Source organism: Eublepharis macularius, chromosome 18, assembly GCF_028583425.1.
Source record: "Eublepharis macularius isolate TG4126 chromosome 18, MPM_Emac_v1.0, whole genome shotgun sequence".
In the NCBI taxonomy this organism is placed as follows: Eukaryota; Metazoa; Chordata; class Lepidosauria; order Squamata; family Eublepharidae; genus Eublepharis; species Eublepharis macularius.
In genome coordinates this window covers 26,471,383-26,491,938 of record NC_072807.1, presented here as the reverse complement: position 1 = coordinate 26,491,938, position 20,556 = coordinate 26,471,383, and the positions used below count along the sequence as shown (strand labels likewise).

At 45.1% G+C, this 20,556-nt stretch overlaps 1 protein-coding gene across 1 annotated transcript in view; it reads right to left on the bottom strand.

The window, feature by feature from the left end:
* Positions 1 to 10,633, bottom strand: part of HOMER2 (homer scaffold protein 2) — a 67,356-nt gene extending 56,723 nt beyond the window's left edge. The window contains exon 1 of the mRNA XM_055002719.1: positions 10,400 to 10,633. Coding sequence (XP_054858694.1) covers positions 10,400 to 10,521 — 122 coding nt within the window. The 5' untranslated portion in view covers positions 10,522 to 10,633. The remainder of the gene's footprint in view (positions 1 to 10,399) is intronic.
* Positions 10,634 to 20,556: the final 9,923 nt, after the last annotated feature.

Genomic DNA, 20,556 nt, shown 5'->3' with positions numbered 1-20,556 from the left:
TTCCCTGGAGAGGGGTGTCTCATTCCTGAAATGCCAGGAGGAGACTAACCCAACAACCAAAAGAAAATATCACGAGCGCACTGTTTGTCACCCTGCCACTTTCAATTGGCGGAAAATTCTGCCCGTGAGTCAACCCCCTTCGCTTTGCACAGTATCTGGGCCACTTCCCAGGATCATGCTGCCAATGCTGAGAACGTGCATGGAGTGGAAGCTTACAGAGTTCAACTCAGTGAAGGAGCCATGGGATCACTTAGCGTACGCTTCGCATTCCAGAAGGTCCCAGGTTCAATCTCTGAAAACTCGGGTTAAATTATTCTGTTTACACAGTGTCTTGAATGGACACGAAGCTTTACAGATTAGCATGAGCAAAAGGAATGTTGCTACCGCCAGAAGCTTTTGATCTAATTTCTAATGGATTGGGGGGGGAGACATAACAGGCAAGGCTAACCAGAGATGATTATGCTCCGATGCAGAAACTATATATACATATCTGATGGTGGGAGAGGACTAAAGTGGCAAGCCAAAGACCCCATGGAAAAAGGGGGTGCTGTGGAGGAAGACAGATGCACGTGGCACTGTGCTTAGTAGCAAGTGCAGGACCCTACAGAGTTACCACCACAGAACAGAATGGCCAACAGACCAACTGAAGCAGATTCCACGAAGATGATGCCAGAAAAGGCTAGAGGGGACCAGACAAATGAGGACAGTGGAAGACATAGTCCCCTCTCCTCCCCAAATTCCACTTGTCCCAGACCACATCTCCAAATCTCCAGGAGCTTCCAAAGCTGTAGTTAGCACCCCTACTCTCAAGGCTAAGAACCTGTGCGGTACATGAACACATGCTTAATACATGAAGCAGCTTTATTCTGAATCAAACAATGGTCCATCACTGATAATATTGTCTACTTTGACGAGCAGTGGCTCTGCATGGTCACAGGAAGCGGTCTTTCACACCACCTATTATCTGATCCTTTAACTAGAGATGCCAAGGATTGAACCTGAGACCTTCTACATGCCAAGCAGATGCTGTATCACTAAGCCACGGTCCCTCCCGCGATATAAGAACTCTGGGTCAGCCCAATGAAATTAATTGGAAGTGCTTCAGAACAGGCAAGATAAAGTACTTTGTGCTACATATAATTAAGCTGTGGAATTTGCCGCTGCAAAATGCAATGGCCACAGGCTTAGATGGTTTCAGCGGGATTAGCTGAATTCCTGGAGGACAGGTCTAGCAACCCATTTCTTCCACATCCAGCAGCATTTTGTTCTGGTTATCGGTTGCTGAGAGGGAGAGAAGGGGTCACCTCCACTTCCTACCACGTAAGCTCCTGAAGAGCAGCTGGCTGGCCAGGGTTAGAATCACGGTGACAGACTGGGTTTACCCTTGGCCTGAACGGCTTAAAAGCACTTGAGCAGCTGAATCGTGGAAGGTTCGATTCTGTGCAAGTTTTACTTAGAAGCAAGTCCTTGGCCACTGGGAAGGTAAGATGAGATGCGAATGGAATAAACAGAATAAATAACATGCTAACTTAGTGCAACTGGCTTCCAAGTAAGTACGCACAGGATTGCAGCCCGGTGAAAGCAGAAGGATCCGACATTCTGTGAAGATTCTGTACCATTTATAGATTTGATTTGGGAGAAAAAACAAAACTGCCTGCTTTGGAATTGCAGAATGAGAGAAGACGAACATTTTTTAAAAAGCTATGTTATCCCGCATGTTAAGCAAAGAATATGCTGTAATTTCCTTTCATTATCTCTGTGTTCTGTTACCCCCCATCCTTTTCAAAACATCCGGGATGTAAATGACTCCTTGTTTAGTCCTCTGTGGTGAGAAAGGGTAGCCACTGGGCAACCATGGAGTGATGTTTTCGTGAGCGCATACATGTCAGCATGCCACAAATGGCTAATATGGGCATCTATGGGCAGGCTACTTAAACATTTCACAGGCTAGCAACTTTTCTAGACCCGTGTTTGAGGCTGTGTGACATAACTGGCATTCCCAGCCCTCCCCAATCTTCTTCCTTTCCAGCAAGACATTTCCTATGAATTCCTCCTCCTCTTTTCAGCTGCAAAGCGCTGCCTGGTGTTCCCCTCTGAGTCACACAAGCAATTCTTATATAAACCCCTGAAATTAGATTCCCAAGAACAATAATTTAAAGCACTTTTCTCTTCTAACACTTAGCCTTAAGAAATTTGGTCATCACTGTTATTGTCCATGATAAGAATTACCGGTTGCAATCATTAAAGATATGAAGCTAGGAATTCCCCACTGGTGCTAGGCACTAAAAACAAACATTTTTCAGTTGTGTTCACATACTGTCATCAATGCACAGAGGAATAACTAATAATACCCCTAGCAAAGCAATCACTAACGTGTCACTTGTGAACACCACAGCACCTGCCAATGTGTTTCCTGGTGCACACCTGCTTACAATCAAGCACAAGGAATCCTAAACAGTGTAGGTAATGACAGATTTGTGACTTCAAAAAAATCACTCCTTTACTGTCCTTTTCCCAATACATGCAGCAATAGAGGATCTCACCCTTTGTCAATGCACTGCCCAAATGGCAGGAAAAAATGAGCAGCTTAGAAGAAATTACAAGTGCTCAGAAGAATGGAGGTGGGCTTTTTTTTATTGGCCAGAGGTGATGTTTGTATACAAACAGCCATTTCTGATGCAGTCCAGGTAGCTCACTCATCTCTACTACAGCCCTGCCTTCTCCCCAAAGCTGCTATTCACCCCAGATCTGGAGGGTGGGGGGGGGGAGAGGGAGACATACAGTACTAGGTTCTCATGCTGATATAGCTACTATTGCTATACCAGCACATCAGAGTCACATACATCCAAGCAAGTCAGGACTTGCCCCAAGGAGTTTACAAACAGGGATTCCACAAAGGGACAGAAATGGTAACACACAAAAGTGAAAGGGAAGGAATCGAAGAGGCCTGGGCAGTGAGAGAGAGGCTTGAAAGCTGCAATCCTACACACAAATCCTGGTTTTCACAAGGAGAAGGCAGCGGAAGGACGGATTACACCACTTCTGATTGCAGACGGTGGACTCCAGCTCTGAATTTACTTTCACGTTAAAAAGAAAACAACACCCTGCAAGCAGAAGGTTAGCATGGCAGGAAGAAAGGGTTTTTTTGCTTGCTTGCTGCCTCTTCAGAGTCTTTACAAGCCACTGGACATAAGTAGCATAAAAACTATCCATAAAACAGAGCAGATCATTAAAAAGCTAATAGGGCAAAACTCCTAATTAAAAGCCTGGGTATACAGATGTGCTTTGGCTTGGCACCTAAAGAAAGTAAAGTAGGCTACAAGCAAGCCTGAAGTGGGATGGTGTTCCCGAGGGTGAGGTGCCATCACTGAAAAGTCCTGTCTCTAGTCACCACCTGCCTCACCTCTCAGAAAGGAGGCAGAGACAGCAGGGCTCGAGAGGCAGAGTTTAACTGGTGGGTTGCAGAGTACAGGAGGAGACGGTCCTTCTACACACTCCTTAACTTGCTGCACTGGTTTTCTATTTGCAGAGATTTTCTTCACAATGACGAGCATTACAAAATGCAGTATTCCCCCTGCCGTTTGAAGGGCTGCCCCTCCGACTCTGCTCTCAAATCTCAGCCACGCCATTCCCCTGTGTGGATAAACTGAGCCTCCATGCCAGTGAAACCAGCAAATGCATAGGATTAGGCTGCAAGTTGCACAGGTCATTCAAAAAAGCTACTCTATCATCTGGTTCGGTCTCCCACGGGCATCTCCCCAGAATTCCCACAGATGAGAGTCCACCTGATCCGCTCTGAAAAACATGTTACTGTAACCTTCCACAGCATTAATGGTCTCTCGCGCTGCCTGCACATTAAGAATTCTTCTCCCCTAACACTCTGGGTCTAAAAGCTTCCCGTCCTAGTTGGAGGCAAGTGTGCCATTTGCCCTGCCACACTGGGAAATTTAATCACAGTCTTTGTAACTATTTTAGGGTCATGGTGTTCGACTATTTGAGAGATGAAAATTATAAGGTTTCCCCCACCTCCACCACCCCAAGCACAATTACAGCCTAACAAAATAATTCCAAGATGCTATTTTTAGGGCAGTAGCTTGCACTATTAGCAATTGGGGGGGGGAGCCCAAAAAAGGAACAATAGGCATAAACAAAGCCTGTAGTACTCAGGAGGAAGAGGTGAAGAAGCAGATTTCATCAGTTTTTATAGAGAAGACTCCACAATTGAACTAACCTATACAATATGCAAATCCAGCAAATACTTTTATGCCTTGTATCCAAATATTAGTGGCAGCTACTGCTAAGTACTCGCATTAAATAATGTGCTATTTTGGAATTCCCTAATTCCTTGGGTCATAGCTCTCTAGAAAAAGAAATCCTACCCCATATTACATTCACTTCCTTTCGTATTACCTGACATTACATAGCAAGCAGAGATGTGGAGAAATAACACTTTCTGTAATGAAAAATCTACCACTCTTTTTCTGCATAAGTTTCTGTTTCTGAAAATACTTGGTTTCATAACATTAATTTGCAGTTTAATGAACAGCTATTGCTCCAATATATCCCCACAAACACATACCACATAATGTGCTTTATTAAAATGCTTTCCACTAATCAAAATTCCAGTTCAATTTCTTCTGGCTATTGAAAAAAACATTTGTAGATATTTATATACCACGTAAGAGTAACATAACATACTTTTTCTATAGTTCTGATGTTGGATAACAAAACATTCTACATCATATCCCAATGGATTTGCACCATAAATTTTTTCCAGAAAGTTTTGCCAACTAAAAATTGTCTGCCCTGCCCCGAAAAAGCTCTACCACGCTCCTGGCAGCAGAAAGGCATGGAGCAGGGCCACTGAAGAAGCATCAAGGGCAGGCAGAGGCTTCTATGGGATGCTGACCTTGAGGTGGCCTGATCCCCAGGCCATTGAGGACTTTAAAGTGTATGTTTCAGTTGAGAGCTGCAGCCAATCTCAGCTCTCTGATGAGTGCACCAGTATAACCAGAGCTTTTTTTCAGCTGGAAAGCAGTGGAACGGAGTTCTGGCACCTCTTGAAAATGATCACATGGCCGGTGGCCCCACCCCCTGATCTCCAGACGGAGGGGAGTTGAGTGCCCTCTGCTCCAGCAGCGTGGAGGGCAATCTCAGCTCCCCTGTGTCTGGAGACCAGGGGGCGGGGCCACCAGCCATGTGACCATTTTTGCTGAGGATGATTTAAACTTTAAAAAACTCCCCCCCTTGTTCCGGCTGAATCAAAGTGATGCCATTGTGCGGTCCTGAGTTCCACCACTGAGTTCCACCGCCTCTTTTCCCAGAAAAAAAGCTCTGAGTATAACAAATATGTTTTCAGGTTCACTCCTTACATTTTCTAGCACGCACTAAAACAAAAAGCCTTTTTTATGCACCCAGACAAAAGGTTCTATGTGAAGCACCCAGGGCTATGCTATTAAAAATCTGACAGCATATCAATCTTCCACACACTGATTTGGAAGCACATTCTGCCAATTTCAGTGGGACTGGACTTCTAAGTAAGCATGATTAGGTGCACAGCCTGAAGTTCCTGGAAATATTAACAATGATAGATGACAGACAGACACACACAGGAAGTCTAAAACAGGTTCTTGTGCAAACAGAGAATCCTCATACGAACAACAGCCAAAATGCAAAAAGCCAATGTGATCATTGAGCTAATGAAAGCAAAAAGCTGTTGAAAGCCATTCTTCAGCTTTGAAGTCACTTTAAATTATTTGATTGAACTCAAGAGCCTTTCACATTATGGTTCTGTCAAGTCACTTTTTAGTCATTTTTTCCTCTGGCCCAGGTTGGTCAAGTCAGAGTATTATACTTAATTGCCTACTTTTAATGAAATTATAGTCATTCTGCTGAAACATCTCTCATTTTTATTCCACATTTGTTCTAAGGAGCTCAAAGGCATTCTAGAGACTATGTGCCACCTAGGATTGCCGTGTCTCCTGTTGTGTTGTTGGAAACTTTACACCGTGGTCCATTGTTTGTATTATAGCCATTCTGAGAGGTGGCAGGAGGAAAAAACACAGCAGTGGTGCACAGTGTGGCATCACTTCTGGGGGAGACTTGGAAGTGATGTCACACTGATCTAGAAATTGCAATGCTGCCCCCCCCCCACAAAGTTCTCAGTGGTTGCCAGGCAATCCTAATGTCATCACAGGACTAAAAAATGACTCGGGTTCCTCCCCACCTCACTTCAGCAGGAAGGGGCAAAGGGGAAGGGACTGGGTTGAGGATCTTAACTAGTGGGCTGCACAGTGTGTGCATACAAGTAAATAAATGTAAACACCATATACTCTCTCTAGCTCTTTCAGATCAATTAACTAGCTATCAGACAGACATCCATTAGGAACACATTTGATTACTGTTAACCTATAATATAAAGACAAGTGTCCTGACTGACTCATCAATGCCCAGTCCAAACCCCTGGGCCTAGAAACATGAAGGTCATTTGCATATGTGGGCTGATTGGGGCTCACAACAGTTCACACCTCATCCCCCCTAGAGACAGTTGGTACTATGCTATCATACTACAAAACCAACTAAAAAAACCCCAAATCAAAAAATGTTACATTCCCATAAGTATTATAACTGGATTTAAAATAGTTAAATACCGTAGCGAAGCATGGGTATCAAGCTAGTCTGTTATAAATGGAATGTTAATATTGCTGCTAGTTTTTTGATCAGTTTTATATGACTTTGGTCTTTAAACTGTAGTTTTTTTTTAAACTTTCCATAAACCTTTTGAATATTTTTACATCAAGGCAATATATAAATGGAGTAAATAGAATAAACATGTTTTTAAAAAGCAGAATATGCACAAGCCTGGTATTAAGAGACTTCTAAAGAAAGGAACTTCTGCCATTCCTCTAAGGCAATGGCATTTCTCTTTTGTCAGACGTTTAAGCATATGGCTCACATTCTTCATTTAATTAAGTTGTGGCGAAGGAGTCACTCCCATCACACCTTCCTGTACACAGCTCCTGTTAAAGACAGATAAGGCTAACATGTCTCTTCTTATCCGTGAGAACATGGAAATCTCAGCTGGGAAGAAGGCACAGCCCATGTCTTTTGCTTCTATCCTTCGATTTGTTTGGAACTGATCAGGGGGGTGCCTGGGCCAAGATCCCTATACGACATCCACCTCAGGCAGCATACAAATTACAACAACAATCACAGTGAGTTCATATATAAACAGGTAAAGAAGTTAGAAGAGGAATTACCCCAGAGTAACTCTTCCAGGGGGCAACTGAAATGTCTGTGGTAAAATAAAGCAGTAGTGGATCTTTAAGGATGGCGCAGTTGAAATCCTGTGTTCTCTCAAGTCAGAATCACAGGGTTCTGATCATCTTCTGCCAATGTCAGGAGAAGCCATTCAGTTGCAAAATGTGCTCTACTGCATTTGTGTTGGAACTTACAGCCTATGAGAAGATGCAACATGGTGTGGTCTGCTGCCCTTACTAAGCCTCTAAGCCAGCCAACAGCTGTCTTTCTGTTTGTTTTTGCCCTTGAAAATGTGTTGATAATCTTTCCACTCAGATTAATTAAATATGTGTCAAGTTACTGCATGGCCTTTGAAGCTGATTGTGTACTTCTTTCCAGGTTGCATCCTGTGTCAGTGGCTTTATTGACCCTCCTTAATCTTCCCATTGGTCTTGTCTGCCAGAACAATCCAGCTCAGCCACAGAGATACAGACCCAAATACCCCCTTGTGTTGTTAACTGACCATAAAAACCCAACCTAATTTGCTCCTCTACCTTTAGAAACAACTTTTTGTGCGAAGAGCAGCACAAATCTTTTCAGGACATGGAAATAACCTGAAGATTAAGTAGCAATTAAAGGCACAGAGCAGGCCACGGATCTTTTCTGGTCAGTTAGCAACTCTGGTCACTGCATCCAAGCCTAGCCCATCTCATCATGTATTTGTGAGGATTTTTAAATTTAAAACAATTTGGGCATTTTCAACCCAACAAGGTAGCTAATAACACAATATCTAAAAATACATAAATGTTTATCCTGCTCTACTGCAGAACTCAGGGCTACATACACAATTCGCTCCTCCTATTTTGTCCTCACAACAACCCTGTGAGAAAAGTTAGGCTAAGGGGCAATGACTTCCTTGAGGTCTCCCTAGACGCTCCTTGGCTCAGTGAGGGTTTCGCTCCAAAACTGTACCCACTATGCACCTTGACTCTCAAGAAATTAAATAAGAAGAAATTCTGAAGCACGAGTAAAGACATTCAAGATTTGATGGAGGAAACTAGAAATATTAACATGCCAGCAAAGAATGTTTGAAGTTTGATTTCAAACTACAAAGTTCCCCTACAAACTAGGGCTAGCAAACAACCAGAAAAACACAAACAGCCAAAACTAAATAACATAAAAAAGCCCTGCTGGCAGCCTCATCCAGCTCTCTGATCCCAACAGCAGCCAGCTGGATGCTTCCAAGCGGAGCTTTTCACCGCGTGGAAATCATCACCAGCTAGCACCCACGCCTCAAATTACAAGCAGGTAAAAGCACGCCTAAAGTGGCCGGTTGAGAATTTGGCAACCCCAACTGATCCCAAAAAAGAAACGTTGGAATTTGCAGATGGTCAGTTTGATCATTTTACCATCAAGAGGCTGCATTCTTCACTCCTCAATATCAAAATGTAGTAAATGCTCACTCACTTGAAGGATATGGTTACCCCAGAAGACTAGGAGGGAAATTCAACAGAAACCAATGGGGCTCCCTTGCAGGCAAACAGGTACACTTTATCAGGCTACACACTGGACAGCTCCACACCCATCAAAATATCAACTATACTCAGGTAACCTCCAGCACTGGATGCAAATTCAGCAAACATCCCAACCAGCTGCATACCACACACACTTGTGGATAATCAGTTGCCTACAGGCAGTAAAAATCACCACCACTAATAGAGAACCTTCTAAAAAATGGAAGAAGCTTCATTCTCTCTTTCTCCCCCTGCCCTCATCAGTTTTAAGCCACCACTGAAATACCAAAGTAAGTCCATGTGGCTAAGCAAGAGGATGGATGGATGGATGGATGGATAGATAGATAGATGTTTTTCTGAGAGTTACACGCTTTCTGCAAACTTATTAGTCAGAGCTGACCCAAACGCAGATGACGCAAACAGCTGCTTTGGCCGGCCAAAAGCTGAGCCCTGAGAAAGCCCTTTCAGATCTGGCAACCATGGCACTGCGCAGAGCAGAGTGCGCCCCAGTATGTAAGGGATTCTGAGGGCATCTCTTGGATTGTGCAGTGCAGCTGCCCGGAGCCAGCCCAGACCTCACTTATCCAACCGATCCAGGCTGCTTCCATGTGGCGTCTCCCCATTCTGGTGGTCTACATTCCATTCTTAGGCAAGTTTACTCAGAGGTAAATCCCACCTATTCCCAGATAAGTGTGCCTTGATGTCTCTGCACTAAGTTGGGATCTGAGGGAAGAGGAGGCACCGGCTAGTGGGGCAGGAAGAGAAGACCAGAGTCTTGCGCTAGCGCGCTGATTCAGCTGCTGTGGCTGGTACCAGCTTTGTTAGGTGGCTGCGCTGTTTGGGCTTGTTCCTCTTCTCCCTTCTGTTTCCATCTCATTTGCACTCTACGCCCACGGGCAGGGTTTGCCTCTAATACTGAATTTGCACAGCACCTACCAGACTTGAGGCGCTTCAGAAAAATGCTCTCCCTCCAGAAGCACCTACAAGCTCGAGGACATGTGGAAAGCACGTTGGCATTTAATAAATGTTATTCCGAGGTCTCTCCCGCAGTTCGACTCACACAGCCCGCCCGCCCTCTTCGCTCCGCTTCCAACAAGGCGTCCGCTCGCTTAAGCCCGGCGGAAGGCGAAGAGGCCAGAGGCACAAGCAGTGCAAAGGCTAAGGAGGTCGGAGCGCGAGTTTAAGGCGGTACACTTGCCTGGGAGCAAGCCCTATTGGACTGGGAGGGATTTCCTTCTGAGCAGACCTTCTAAGAACTGCCCTGTCCATCAGTCTTTCTCCACGGCTGATCAATAAAAGAAAGACTCGGAACACAAGCGCCTTTCCAACTGCCCGCCTGCCCCCGGTCCGGATGAGAAGTGCTGGCGGGGCAGGGGGCGAGGGCTGCCGAGCGACTCGGCTCTCGCTTCCCAGGGAGCGGCCAGAGGCGGCTCCCGCGAGCTCCCCGGCACGCCCGCCCCACCTGTGCACCGCCCGGCGCTTCGGACCGGGGTGGAAGGGCTGGGCGCAGCGGGCCCGGCTCAACGTGCCCGGCATCGGGCTGCTCCTCCGCCTCGCCCCGCCGGACTTGGCGCCAGACTTCCTCCGGCGGAGCCCCGGCGGGACGCGCCCCTCTCTCTCTCTCCCCAGCCCCGCCGCAAACTCACCCCATCTCGCGGCACTTCTCTCCCGGCGGCAGCGCCGGCGGCGACAGCGCGCTGGCCGGAGGGGTCTCCCCGCCGCCTCGGTCCCCGGCGGGGAGCGCAGGGCGAGTGCCCACCTCGCACATGCCGCGCCTTGCTGCCCGGCTCCCTGGCGAAGCGGGACGGTCGCGCCCTCCGGCCCTCCTGCTGGCCGGGGTCCCTCCCGGCGCGGCGGCGCTTCCACCGGCTCCTCTCAGCCGCAGCGCTGCCAGCCGAGTGAGTCGCACGCGGCGGCGGCTCCGGCGAGGGCAGGGCGGGGCGGAGCTCGCCGCTCGGCGTCCCGATGTGCCTCTGTTGCGCAAAGGCGCCCGGCGGGCTTCTGGGGGCTGGCCTGGGCCCGGGGCTTCTCCGGCCTCCCGTGGCGGGCGAGCAGCTGGGGAAGGCGGAGGCGGGAGTGGGCTGGGTCGGCGGGCGCTTCGCGGCTTCTGGCGCAGCAGTGAAGTTGGGGGGCGGGTGGGGGCGGACCGCCGGGCGCGCAGCAGGGTCGAAGAAGGGGGCTGGGAACCCCCTGGCGCGCCCCGGGGTTCACTCGCAGGTCGGGAAGAGCCCTCCGCCCCCCCCGGCTGCCCCCACAAGTGCGCGCCCGCCTGTCTGCCCCTCGTCTTGGAAGGGCAGCAGGTCCGGAAGGAATAACCCGCCTGGGCCGCTTCCTTACCTTGGGAGAACGGCCACTTTCTGAGTGTTGCCAGCTGAACGACCCATAACTGAACTGAGAGCGAACTTGCCCACCGCGCATCAACAGTCATACTTTTCTGCATCAATGGTGTCACTTGACACACATCAGTCTGGGGCAACCATGAGATTTAGGTGCGTGCATGAGCCAAAAGTAGTCCCAAAAGTCCGGCTGAATGTTTAAACAGAAGTTCCGGTATGTATTTCTGTTAATTAATATAATATGGCATTATTTACACCTACTTCATAGTGGTGACTTACAGCACAATCCTAAGCAGAGTTACTCCAATGTAGGCCCACTGATTTCAATGGGCTTAGACTGGAGCAACTCTTCTTAGGATTGCAGTATTCGTTTCCAAACTACAATACTCCCAGACCCTTACCTCTAAGTCCTTTTCAAGGCTGGGTCAATTTTCCCTTCAGGGCATTCTTCAGAAAAATCTGAAATTTAAGTGAAAAGAAATTAAATGTTGACACTTCCAACACCAAAAACTTTTCCTGTATTGGTAACATCTATCATAGAACACATGCTGTTGCTTCTTTATCAGCTCTAAAAACGTTTCCAATAATATTGTGTACAGTTCAGTAACATTCTGAAGTTTGTAGTCTGACACATTGCAAGTATATCATATGAGAAACCTGATTTAAAGCTAGTGAGTAGGACACATTTTCTTCTAAAACTGTTTTAGGACATTCTTTTGTTTGCTTTCAAAATAATTTGAACTCTTTGCTACTTTAAAAAAATACAGGAAAATTTACAAACTAATTTTGAACTCCCAACTGAATTTCGTCCTGTGAAACTATTTTGAAAAACTTTTCTAAAGCTAATCCAGAAAGGCAGCAGTGTTCGTCTGCTGCAACAAAAATGTCCTCTTGTGGCACTTTAGAAAATTAACCATAATAATCAGGGGTTTTTTTCAGCTGGAACGCAGTGGAACGGAGTTCCGGCACCTCTTGAAAATGGTCACATGGCTGGTGGCCCCGCCCGCTGATCTCCAGACAGAGGGGAGTTGAGATTGCCCTCTGCGCCATGCGGCACAGAGGGCAATCTAAACTCCTCTCTGTCTGGAGATCAGGGGGCGGGGCCACCAGCCATGACCATTTTCGCCAAGGGCAATTTAATCTTTAAAAATCTCCCCACTTGTTCCAGCTGACCCAAAGTGATGTCATTGTGCGGTCCTGAGTTCCACCACCTCTTTTCCCAGAAAAAAGCCCTGATAATAATATAATTAAAAATTGTTATTTTTAAGGTGCCACAAGAATACTGTTTATTTCTTACTGCAGAATGCTTATTCTTGGATACTCTGAAAATGACAGCTGTAATGTTATCAAAATTTCAATCAGCCAGAATAAAGAAGTCAGGATATAAACTCATATAGTAAACTTACATTTGCATCTAAAGGATGCCAGAGTGCTTTCTAAGAGGATCCTTTACATATTACAATAGGAGCTGTATTTACTATGTCAATAATATAATCACTGTGTGAATTACTAGAATATATGAAGCTGTCACCACAAGGTATTGCCTCTGCTTACAGCAGGCAAATAACTTAATGGGAGCCAAGCCAGACAGCATAAAGACTTATGTGTAAAGTGCCATCCAATCATGGGGGTTTCAAGGCAATAGATGAAAAGAGATGATTTGCCAATGGCAGCCTCTATATAGCAACCCTAGACTTCCTTTGTGGTCCCCTATCCAACCAACTATTAATTAGGGCCGACCTTGCTAGCTTCCAAGATCTGACGAGATTGAGCTAGCCTGGCCCATCCTGGTCAGGGCATGAACAAAATTAGTCACCTTTAAACAATATATGCTTGAAAATATGTTCATGTTTTTAAAATGTTGGGTATCTTAGTATACACATGAATTATCATCTAATGGTGAAGATTTTTATGTAAGTTTATCTTCAAATTATATATTCTTAGTAAAACCTTTTCTTAAAAATCATTTCTCTCATTCCGAAAGATAAAATGTTTCTTTTTTTTCCCTTTAGTGCTTTCAAGATTTTCCTTTGGAAAAACTGAAAAAAGGCCTCAGACTTCCTTAGTGGTCCCTCATCTAAGCACTAACCAGGGCTGACCCTGCTTAAGCAGCCAAGATGGGGCTAGTCTCTGTCATCCAAGTCAGGGTACAAAGACCTGGGCCGATTCCAGATGGCCAGAAATTGCGGTTTTTCTGCGGAAATAATCACTTACCAGCCACACGTTCACTTTCGTCTCCATCCACTTTGTCTCGCAGCGTGCCGTGCCATCCCGCTTCCGGATGTTCGCACGGCCAACTGAGGTACCCGGGATTGGTTGTTTCCTCCCCGTCACAGTTGACGTCGGGGGCCTTCATTGGTTCGCATTTCAGTTTTTTAAAAAAATTTTTTTACGTGTTTTGTGTAAATGCGCAAATGTGCAGGTATGCGAATACGCAGCGTCAACTTTTGTGCATTTGTGCATTTGTGCGCATTTGCGCAGTTCAATGTGCGCAAAGGTGCGACTGCGCAAATGGCGCCCGGTTTAAAAAAAAAATTAAGGGAATATTGTTGCCGGCCGGCCAGCAAAGAAAGGAGGGAATGGGGAGGGCCTCTCCACGGCGACGAAACGTCCAGAAGTGTGCAAACCCGCAATACGGCGTTCACACCGTCCGCTTCTGGAGCGCAACACAGCGCCATGAACCGGAGGTAAGCAGGGACGGGACATTACGGGTTTTTACGAGTGAGGTCGCTGGAAAAGCGAAAGCACTCGCTTTATTTGTGCCCGTCTGGAATCGGCCCTGGTGCACACAGATAGCAGGTTTTTAAACTCTTTGTGGATTGTACCATTTCAGACTGCAGGCGGAAGATGAATGATCCTCCAAAGGAAAAAAATCTCCCTTAGCTTTCAGGAAATTTAGTTTCCTCAGGGAAAAGGACTCCAGCCTAATCTTCAAGTAATATGCTTGTCATTTTCTGCCGGAGATCCCCCCCCCCCCTGCTGAAGAATAATTTAGCTATGTTCCCCAGGTACTGAATGGTACAGTCCAGGAACAATTTTTATCAGTTCATCTTCTGTTAGTGTTAATTGAACCTTAGAAGCTAAATGCCAGGGATCTAAGGTGATTCATGGCATTAGTAAGGGGCTGATGCTAGCCATGTTAATGTGGGAACTTGCCCTCAGGCTGGAAAATCCCTGGAACAGACAACTCTTTATTTTGTAGAAGGCCTAGGAAAATAGAAAACATTGGCAACAGCTGCTCCTCGGAACAACCATAAAGCAAAATTATATGAGTCACAGTCTGATACAGGAGTTCTGTGCACTGTGGGAAGGCTGCATGTTTTTAAAAGCGCATTGTCACCTATTTGGGATGTCCAGTAGTTAATATGTATTTTTAAAAATCTTTATTTCCTCCACTAGCCCCAATCTCAGACCAGCAGGCAGTTTCGTGTAATGATTAAACAACTACACTCTCATGATATGGTAAACCCACACGGTGAGCTGTGGCAATAAACAAGTCAGTAGTAACCATTAAAAACTAATTAAGGTTCATAAAAACCAATTCCAAGAGGGTGGGAATCTCTAACCAAATACCTGGGGGGAAATAAAAATGTCCACCTGGTACTTAAAACTGCATCAACTAGTTGCTAGGTGAGCAGCTGTGGGAAGGGAGTTCCAGAATCAAAGTGACATCACAGAGACAAATCCATTTCTCTGGCTGCAGTTCTGCATCAGGCCATGTTTCTAGACCTCTTGGAAGCAGCTTGCTCCTTTGCTCTGGATGCTTCTTTGTTCATTAGCTATAAAACAAGTGAATTTAATTTTCCTCTGATTGCTGGGCTGAGTGAGGCCATGGACGTGCCATTTTAAAATGTTTTCTGCTGTGATCTGGTCTCTTGCTTTGCTGCTGCTCCCTTGCCTGTGTCCCCCGCTTAGGCTTGATTTACATGTGCTGCTGGTGAGCCAAAATAATGTAGGGTTGGCTGTGGAGAACTTACCTTGCCTATTTTAAAACAGCTTAATTTGTTGCCAGTTTATTTCCAAGTTCTGTTCAAGGTGCTGGTTATGACCTCAGCAGCCCAGAACCCACATATCTAAAGGACTGTCTTTCCTTGTATGACCCTGGTGTGCCAACCACAGTCCTCCACCTGCATCCTCTGGGTTGTTCCCACATTAAAGTGGTCCCACCTGGTGTTGAGAGATCCCATGGCTTTTTATGATTGTTCTCACTTTATGGCATGGACTACCTGAGAAGGTGAGGGGAATGCCATCTCTGGAAACTTTTAGGAGATGTTGTAAGGCTGTTTTATTCACCTGAGCTTTTAATGGAATGGAGGTTGCAAGTGTTTTATAACATGTTGTTAGGTTGGGAGGGGGAAATATAAGGTTTTATTGATTGATGTTCTAATGATGTATTGTATGCTACCTTGAGCTGTGTGGAAAGGTGGGATATAAATGTTTTAGTCAATAAATAAAAAAAGCTGGGTGACTTTGCGCTCACCATCTTTAAACTGCACTGCAACCTGTAGTGTCAAGCAGCCACATGCGTATACATCACCTGCCTAGAGTACAGACCTCTAGCAACGTGTTGAGCATGGTGGCAGTCATGGTGGCAGTCACACTTAAGCAAGATACTGATGAATGTAAAGTCTCTCAGGTGAGTGCTTTGAATGTAAAGTCTCTCAGGTGAGTGCCTTGCTCTTGCCAGCATCATGTTGTATCAAGTCACTATCCTTAACCTTCCCTCTAGAGTAAAAGGCCATTTGAAATACAGCACCAGTACTTTGGTATGAGCGCAGCATGCTTAGGACTAGTTTCCATATGTTTTTGAAAGGTAAGTTAAAATGAAAAAAAAGGGTACTACTAAAGATGAAAGGAATAGTGCCAAATGGGCATGGTTTAAAAAAGAATGGGCCAGGGGTATGGGAAGGATGGCAAGATCTGAACCAAGAAAACCTTCCATTTTTTCTGTTCTGTTTACATTAGTGATTTAGCAGTATAGATATTTAGTTGGGGGTTGCACAATAATTTTTTTTCAACATCTTTTGGTGGGGTGGTTCTTTAAAAATAAGGATGTTGTCAATTCTATGCTGGAACAGCCTGGAAACAGGTGAAAAAATAAAGCAAAAATGGAGCCCCCACTCATTATATGGAATCTTATGCCAACCATGTGGAATAAGGATAAAATTCCATCTAGGTAAGCGATATTGCAGATGACTGCAGTAAAGCTCAAACAGTTTAGTGTCACTGGAGACTAGAGATGGAATTACATCCTTCTGTGTGCATCATGTTAAGAGGTTTTCAAGTGCTATAGTGGCTGTAACACTGAGATGGACTTTTTGAAATATCTGGTGCAAATTTCAAAAAGCCTTCCAAGATAAGCAGCTGTGCCATTCTGACATTTAAGGCACATGTAGTCCAAGGGATTTTCTCTCATCAGGACTCTTATGTACTCAATAGACAAATATACTTTTAACAGATTTCAAATTATATTTTAACCACTTCCAGCTTCAGCCATTAAGCCTGTTTGAAGGAGATTTAAAAGGCCAGTCTTCAAACCATTATTCTACATACCGGTCCTGAAAGAATCAATGAAGCCACTCTGGAATCAGCCGTTGGTTAGTTTATTTTCTGAAGACTGCATCCTTCATAAAATGTACCCACCCCTCCTTAATTACAATTAACTTCTTCCTGTTTCCCAGAGGTTTTTTTAGAACATTTTATGTAAAGGAGCATACTTAAGCAAATTTAATTCCAATGTAATGTGTTCTGAATTAGTATAGTAACTATTACTGTTTAATGTATTTCTCTGAATCCACTGTGCATTTATACCTGTCCCAATCCTCTTGAACTCTAGAGATATACCTTAGTAGTCAATGTCCCCACCTAGAGAAATTTAAGGGTTTTTTTTTTAAACTTTAGATTGCTCCCAAAATTTCTCTACTTGAATGAAACTGTGTGCATGGGAGAGATAAAGGCAGGGTCCCCATTTTCTCTTCCTCAGGTCTGAATGAGAGAATGAGCTTAAAGCAGCCTACTCATGAAGGAAAATAACCCAGAAAGTCTCTCAAAGCCGAAAGTACAAATGGTGAAAAAAGTGTATTATTCTATGCTCTCACAAATAAGCCAACAAGGAAATCCAGAAAGGTGAAACTATGGAATACAAGGCTTCATGCCACCTTTTCCATAGCAGACCTCAGGTTTGTAAACTGACTCGCACTTTTTCAGCCTGTACTTCAAGGGCTTCCTTAGAAGCAAGGACATCCTTTTTGGTCCATTTAGAAATTGGGTTGGGGGCTCTTTCAAAACTGCCACTCAAAGAAGATTTAAGCAATAAACCATTTATTAGGATCCCGCAGCACTTTGCACACAGCTATTTTTAGGACAGAGTGCAAACAGCAAGCAGGGAGTAGAAGCACTGGGGTGTCAAACTAGGTAAGTTTTCCATTGATTCCCACCTGCTGGACAGTTGACAAGTCGTTTTGACAGATGGTCATAATATCAGTACTCATAACAGCAGGGCTTTTTTTCAGGGGGAACGCGGGGGAACGGAGTTCCGGAACCTCTTGAAAATGGTCACATGGCTGGTGGCTCCGCCCCCTGATCTCCAGACAGAGGGGAGTTTAGATTGCCCTCCGGATGGCATGGAGAGCAATCTAAACTCCCCTCTGTCTGGAGATCAGGGGGCGGGGCCACCAGCCTTGTGACCATTTTCTCTGAGGGCAACCCACTGAGTTCCACCACCTCTTTTCCCAGAAAAAAAGCCCTGCATAACAGTAACACACTTCCCATTTCCCCAAACAGCAAGAAGGGTAATTCTGCTAGATTTGGTTTTCTTTGGATGGGAGCACAGCGGAGACTTGTGTGATGTCTTTGTAACGCCTTATTTACAGATAGGCAAATATGAGTGAACGCAGTGCTATAAGGCAGAGTCCCCAAGAACAAAGTTAGCAGCCTCCCAGACCTCCTCTTCAGTTTCAACTAATTCCAGCTAGAAACTTTTCCCTTTCTCTGTTCCCAGTTGCTAACTGCTGCTTCAGACACATGCGTACTCTTATCCCCTCCCTTCAGTTGGGGAGGGGGGGATCACCTCCCAAGCTCTACTGGAGATATCGTTAAAAAAACACAGATTTCCATGTCTCGGGGCCATTTCTTACTCACAAAAACCTCAGCAACCATTTGTTGTCTATTAATCAGCAATCCTCCCAACAAAGACATGGTCAGCCAGCAGCTTTAACAGTATTTGTAGGGTTGCCAGCCTCCAAGTAGGACCTGGAAATCTCCCGGAATTACAACTGAATCCAGCCAACAACGATCAGTTCCCCTGGAGAAAAATGGCTGCTTTGGGGGGGTGGCCTCTATGGCATTATACCCTGCTGAGGCCCCTCTTCTCCCCAAACCTTGCCTTCTCCAGGCTCCGCCCCCAAAATCTCCAGGTATTTCCCAACCCGGAGCTGGCAACCCTAGTATTTTGAGATCAGTAAAAGTTACCTTGCCAACAATTTTAATACCCGCTTAGCACAATATGTTCGATAATTTGTGGTCTAAATTGGGAGGTGGAGAGTGATAGAGAAGAGAAGAAAGATCCTGCCGCGTCATTGTGATTCTTACTCAGCCAAGTGGCCATTCGCAAGTCTGGTGGTTCCAGCTATGAAGTGCCGCCTGTTTTTCATTGTCCTCCACCTCTGGGTTTGGGCCCATTAGGGGGCTTTGCAATTTCCACAAAGTCAAATAGCATTAGCACCTCTGAAGATGCCAGCCACAGCTGCTGGCGAAACGTCAGGAACTACAATGCCAAGACCACGGCAATACAGCCCGGAAAACCCCCAACAACCATCAAATAGCATTGTTAGCTTTTGTACGGCCACTGGGATATGTTTGTACATATGTTGAATATAGGCTGCACCAGCACAGCAGAGTTTGTGAATTATGTTCTTGCGCTGAATGGTCTTTCCATTCATTCCAGCTCCACAAACCTAGGAACTGAAATACAGAGCCAGTGTGATGGAATGCTGCTGGACTAGGACTGGGGACTCGAGTTCGAATCCCCTTTCAGCCATGAAGCTCACCTGGGCCAGCTGCCTTCCTAGACTAACCACACATCACAATGCTATCAGGAGGGTAAAATGCAGGAGAGGAAAATCACGGATACCACCCTGAAGTCCTTGAAAGAAAGGTAGGATAACATGCTATAGCCAGGGCAAGGCCGTGTATTTAACACAGAGACCATGCTGCACAGTTTGGGAGGAAAACAGCGTAATTTTTCAAGCTAATTAAAGTCACAAAATCATTTTGTTCTACCAAATATTTTTCTCACATAACTATTTGCATGTCATTTGGGTGTTTTGAATTCTCAGTTTCTTGTCACCATCTGCAACTCCTTATCTAGATTTTTGAAAAGAAGTGTTAAGACATCTGTTTAAAATATCCATCTCTTCTGTGGCATGAGAAATTCGCAGTCCAATTTCATCTAATGAAATGTGGACTGTATTTCAAAAGGACCAGAGACAGATTTGCCATTCTGCATTGCTGCCTTCTTCAACTCCAGCGGCTGTCATCCTGTATTTGATGGTGGCTATCTACACAACAGACAAGTAATACTGTATGGGAAATGCTACTAGGATGTGTCATGACTGGCTACTGTCAAGTTTGAAGGCTTGGTCGATGGCTGCTGGTTATTAGACTGATCCCACCTTCTTAGGTGGGAGCTAAACGAGATGGATTAGCAGTAAAACTGCTCAGTGTTTTACAGTTGGTTGGGATGGCACGAAGCAGCTTTGGTGGGAGAAATAATCTGCCTTGAGTCCCAGTGAGACAGGCAGACTATAAATAATGCACATAAAGAATAAAATAAAACCCATCCTCCTGCTATTGAAAGACTTGATGCTGTTTTAAAGACTATCTAGATGCTTACCAACTTTTCATGTAGTTACCCAATCTTTCTATCTCTCTCTGTTTATATATATATACACACACTCACACTACACATACATTTTCAGTATATACATATTTGTAAATAAAGTGATACTACAAACACATTTTAAAGTTTCCAGTACTTTTATCTTCAGAAGGAAACTGACCATGAAAAAAGAAGTGGGAAATGTAAACCACTGCTTCTAATTCCTATGAAACGCTTATGTCCAGATGATTAATGTCAAAAACTTTGCAAGCAATGAATATAGACAGTTTACCCAAACCATTACTTTCTGACTTGATGCTTACCAAACAAACTGTTGGTTTGGCCTGCTCCTCAGTTTGACAGAGAAGATACTAATTTTTTGGATCGCATATGCTCACAAATGGACAAGGTGACAGTGAGATATATTATCTGTTTCCTGGTCTTTGAGTGCATTTCTTCAATAAGAACATAAGAAAAGCCCTACTGGAGTAGATGAAAGAGCGCCCAGCATCCTATTTCTAACTGTGGCTAGGCAGATGTCTCAGTGAAGGCAGAAGGCCACATTCCCAGCAGAATATCCACAGCACCT